Source organism: Triticum aestivum, chromosome 7D, assembly GCF_018294505.1.
Source record: "Triticum aestivum cultivar Chinese Spring chromosome 7D, IWGSC CS RefSeq v2.1, whole genome shotgun sequence".
Taxonomy (NCBI): Eukaryota; Viridiplantae; Streptophyta; class Magnoliopsida; order Poales; family Poaceae; genus Triticum; species Triticum aestivum.
This window is the reverse complement of record NC_057814.1, coordinates 29,605,201-29,609,326: the sequence shown is the minus strand read 5'-3', so window position 1 is coordinate 29,609,326 and position 4,126 is coordinate 29,605,201. Positions and strand designations below refer to the sequence as shown.

At 45.6% G+C, this 4,126-nt stretch overlaps 1 protein-coding gene across 1 annotated transcript in view; it reads right to left on the bottom strand.

Annotated features, from left to right (window-relative positions):
* Positions 1–2,514: 2,514 nt before the first annotated feature.
* LOC123168531 (7-deoxyloganetin glucosyltransferase-like) overlaps positions 2,515–4,126 on the bottom strand; it is a 2,793-nt gene continuing 1,181 nt past the window's right edge. The window contains exons 3-5 of the mRNA XM_044586414.1: positions 3,628–3,806; positions 3,132–3,494; positions 2,515–3,041 (exon numbers count right to left, since the gene is read on the bottom strand). Coding sequence (XP_044442349.1) covers positions 2,515–3,041; positions 3,132–3,494; positions 3,628–3,806 — 1,069 coding nt within the window. The remainder of the gene's footprint in view (positions 3,042–3,131; positions 3,495–3,627; positions 3,807–4,126) is intronic.

Sequence of the window (4,126 nt, the reverse complement as noted above, 5' to 3'; positions counted from 1 at the left end):
ACGGCAAAAACTAGATGCACTTCGTGTACAAAACGGACAATCTCTTTCGAAATATCAGGTTTTCATACGGAAACTCATCTATTACAAAGGGATTTCATTTTTTTGAACTTATTTAAACTCCAGACTTTTTGTGTGTTCAAAATGCACCATTCAAAGCCACATCATCAATTTTCAACCCTTTCTGACTTCATTTGTTATTTTTCATGCATTTACTGATTTTTTGAGCTATAAGACCCTGAAATTCAAAAGCATTTCAAATGAACTCTGAAAAGGTTGAAAGTTGGCATGGTATCATCATTTCACCCACATAGCATGTGCTAAAAAGTTGAGAGGGTTAGGGCATGGACAACACATAAAACCATTCTGCTTGTTTGTCTCAGCCACTTCGAGAAAATTATGCAGGCCCTTAATGTACTCAGAGGTGTGTCTGTCACCGTACATCCATTGCCGGTTCATATGCGTGCATTATATATAATTATGTGTGTCAAAAACTATTACAGATTCACATGGATAGATAAGTGACCAAATTAATAGAAGTTCATCATCACATTAAAACCAAAGTACATACATATTTCAAATTAAACAACATATAGCTCTCCAGAGCATCTAGTTAAACCATACATTGAAACTATGTAAAACCTTTCAATGCAACAACAAATGCGATCATAATCACAACCAAGGTAACAATTGATCCAACGGCATAATGATACCAAGCCTCGGTATGAATGTCATATTTTCTAATCTTTCTAATCTTCAAGCGCATTGCATCCATCTTGATCTTGTGATCATCGACAACATCCGCAACATGCAACTCCAATATCATCTTCTCCTCCTCATATTTTTATTTTTTCCTTCAAGTAATTGTTTTCTTCTTCAACTAAATTTAACCTCTCGACAATAGGGTCGGTTGGAATTTCCGGTTCAACTACCTCCTAGATAAATAAAATTTATGTCACGTTGGTCGGCATAATTGTCATAAACAATAAATGAACCAAATAGTTATAAAAAGATAATATATACCACATCCGAATCATAGACAGGACGAGGGCCGGCGGGGGCGGATACCAAAACCATTGCACTATATAATAACAAGGAATAATAAAAGTAAGAAAATTAGACAAGTATCTATCTGAAGTAAGAATTTTTTTCTTTTAGAAAGAAGATAAGAACAAGAGGCTCACCGCGGTGGTGCCGGCGATGAGATTGGCGCGGGCGGTCGACGGCGGTGAAGACGGGGACGGGACGTGACGGACCGCTAAACCTAGACAAATCTCGGGAAAAATGGAGCTCGGAGGTCGAGTTTTGAGAGGAGAAAGCTTAACTAGTGTGGCTCGGGCATTTCATCGAACACCTCATGTGCATAGGAGGTGAGCTAGAGCACCACAAAGCTCTCCCCTCGCCGGCCAGAAAAAACAGAGCAGCGTGGAGTGCTCTGCTCGCCAGTGAGGGGTATATATAACCACCTCATTGGTCCCGGTTCGTGGCTGGAACCAGGACTAAAGCTGTGGGCCAGGAGCGAGGACCATTGGTCTCGGTTCGTGCCTAGAATCGGGACAAATGGGTCCACAAGAACCGGGACAAATGCCTCCCGAGGCCCGGTCGGCCCCCGGGCGCACGAACCGGGACGTATGTCCCCATGGGTCCCGGTTCGTGACAGAACCGGGACTAATGGGCTATCCAGGCCCCAACCAAAGCCCTATTTTCTACTAGTGGGGTTATCTCTCCACTAGAGGATTTGTTCAATCAGGGTTTTTTCTAAAAGAAGAATGAGCGCGGTAGCATGCACCGGATGATGTTGCATCCGATCTGGGAACCGCTCGACAGTTCTGTAACAAACTGTTACCGCATTGTGAGTTCTATGACCAGGTTTCTGGTTTTGAGTTTTTGTATGGGTCTATTACTGCCGTGCAAGTTAATGTACTCATGGTGATATTAACTCGTACTGCTTACATCATAAGACAACATTAGTTGTGATATGTGTCACTTGTCTCTTGTAAATATGATGGGAATCATTAACAAGAGCCAAACATGTCTAGCACTACAAACCTGGTTTAGGGTGCGAGACTCTAAAAGCAGCCCATCGATGCACACAATTAGTGTCCCCTATGCGCTCAAGCCATGGCTACTTTTCTATGTGCCTCGCTATGCACCACAGGAGTGGCCCCACACTCGATAATTTGCTTTTCTATAACAAGTGTTGCGGTCATTTTGTCTTTTTAGTCAGTGAAGTGATGGTGATAGTCAACTGGCATCGTTGAGTTTTGAGGCGACACAAAAAGGTAGTAGTGAATAAACTACTAAAAGCATCGTGAAATTTATCTCAAGAATACATACACCGTTTTATACATTGGCATGGCCTGGCCAGTTCAGAGTTCAGACAAGGAAATTCGATGAATAATCTGTGTTCGTTATCTTTAACAATGAACATCCAATTTAAATTTCGACATTGAATAGATCACAACGAGACATATATTCATTTGCATCAATTTATTACCAATGTAGACAAACCTGAATCTACTCATATTCCGTGACCCTCTTGGTAGGAGTCACAAGAAGCACCTCATTGACAACCTTCTCTAGATTTACCCAAGAGGATCCACCTGGCAGTGCAGCAACGGTTGACTTCTCCTTCCATTCCATCGCCACTGTTTTTAATTCTTTTCCCTTGTCCCCTTCCATCATTTCTATGATGGCCTCCTTCACCTCATTTCTTTCAACGTTGTCGCTGATCTCCAGCCCAACACGCCACTCAGAGCAAACATACCGCTTGTTCGTAAACTGGTCGGCGCCGAATGGCCAACAGAACATTGGCACCCCAGTGCTCATACTCTCTAAAACCGAGTTCCACCCAAAATGTGTCAAGAATGCGCCAACCGCCTCGTCTTGAAGCACTTCCTCTCGTGGACACCAGCTCGTCACGTAACTCCTTTCCTCCGTCTCCTCCAAGAATTCCGGTGGCAGAATAGAAGCCGGGGCATTGCCGTCGCCATTGTTCACTTGGTCATTTCTGATCACCCACAGGAACTCTTGTCGACTGTTTGCTGAACCTCATGTGAACTCTATTTGTTGTTCGCTCGTTAGCGTTGTTATGCTCCGAGAGCTCACATACACCACTGAGCCATGCCGCTTACCATTGAGCCATTCTAGGAAGGAGTTGTTCTCCTTGGAAAGGTTTGATTCCAATGTGTCAACCACACTACCAGAGACTTGACCGAGGAGTTGCGGCAATGGCCCCACGGCATAGATCGGTGGCAGGCTGGTAGACATCTCCGCAATGGCTTCATGATCTATGTCATCGAAGGTGTTGAAGATCATGGCGGATGGGGTGGTCCTGTAGCATGCCATTGAGCGCAGCAAGGTCTTAAGCATGGCATCGTCAAGGTCGGTGGTGCGGATGAAGCTCGGGAAGTCTCTGACGCGAACGTCTTTGGGCATCCCCGGCACCGAGTCCAGGACCGTGTTGTCCAGGTATCCATTCTTTAGGTGCTCAGCCTCTGTTTGTCAAAGAAAGAATTAATTTATCATTCCACTTAATAGTAGCAAATCCAGCATAAGGATTAAGACTGATTTTCATAGCAAAATAACTGGATTAATCGCTGCATATAGAGAAGAGATATCTTGGCTTACCTTTGAGCGGGACAATGCCCATATCGACAAGCGACTGACATTGGTGGAACGCCAAGAAGGCGCAGGCGCTCATTGTCCAGAGGGTGACACAGGGAAGGCCCATCTCCTTGGCCGCATACAAGACGTGCTCCATGTCGAAGATGACCCAGGTCACAGGCGGGAGATCGAACACGAGGTTCCTGAAGGGAGGAACGAAGGCATCCATGGTGGACAAGAGGGCAACCATGTCTTGCGACGCGTCCTCCTCGGACGGGGGCAGGCCGTCCGGGACAGCTGTGAAGCGGAACCCAGGGATCCCTGCGAGCGCGCGGGGCCGCGCGAGCAGAGAAGAAGGCGGCGGTTGTGCTCCGTGTGGACAAAGGTTGTAGACGGGAAAGTTTGCAATACAATCGACGTATTGATGGGGTGCTGGTGCACGTATATATAATACAAAGGAGGTCCTCTGCTTGACCTATACAAGACTAGGAGGTGGGCCACAACTCCAATACACATGCAATAC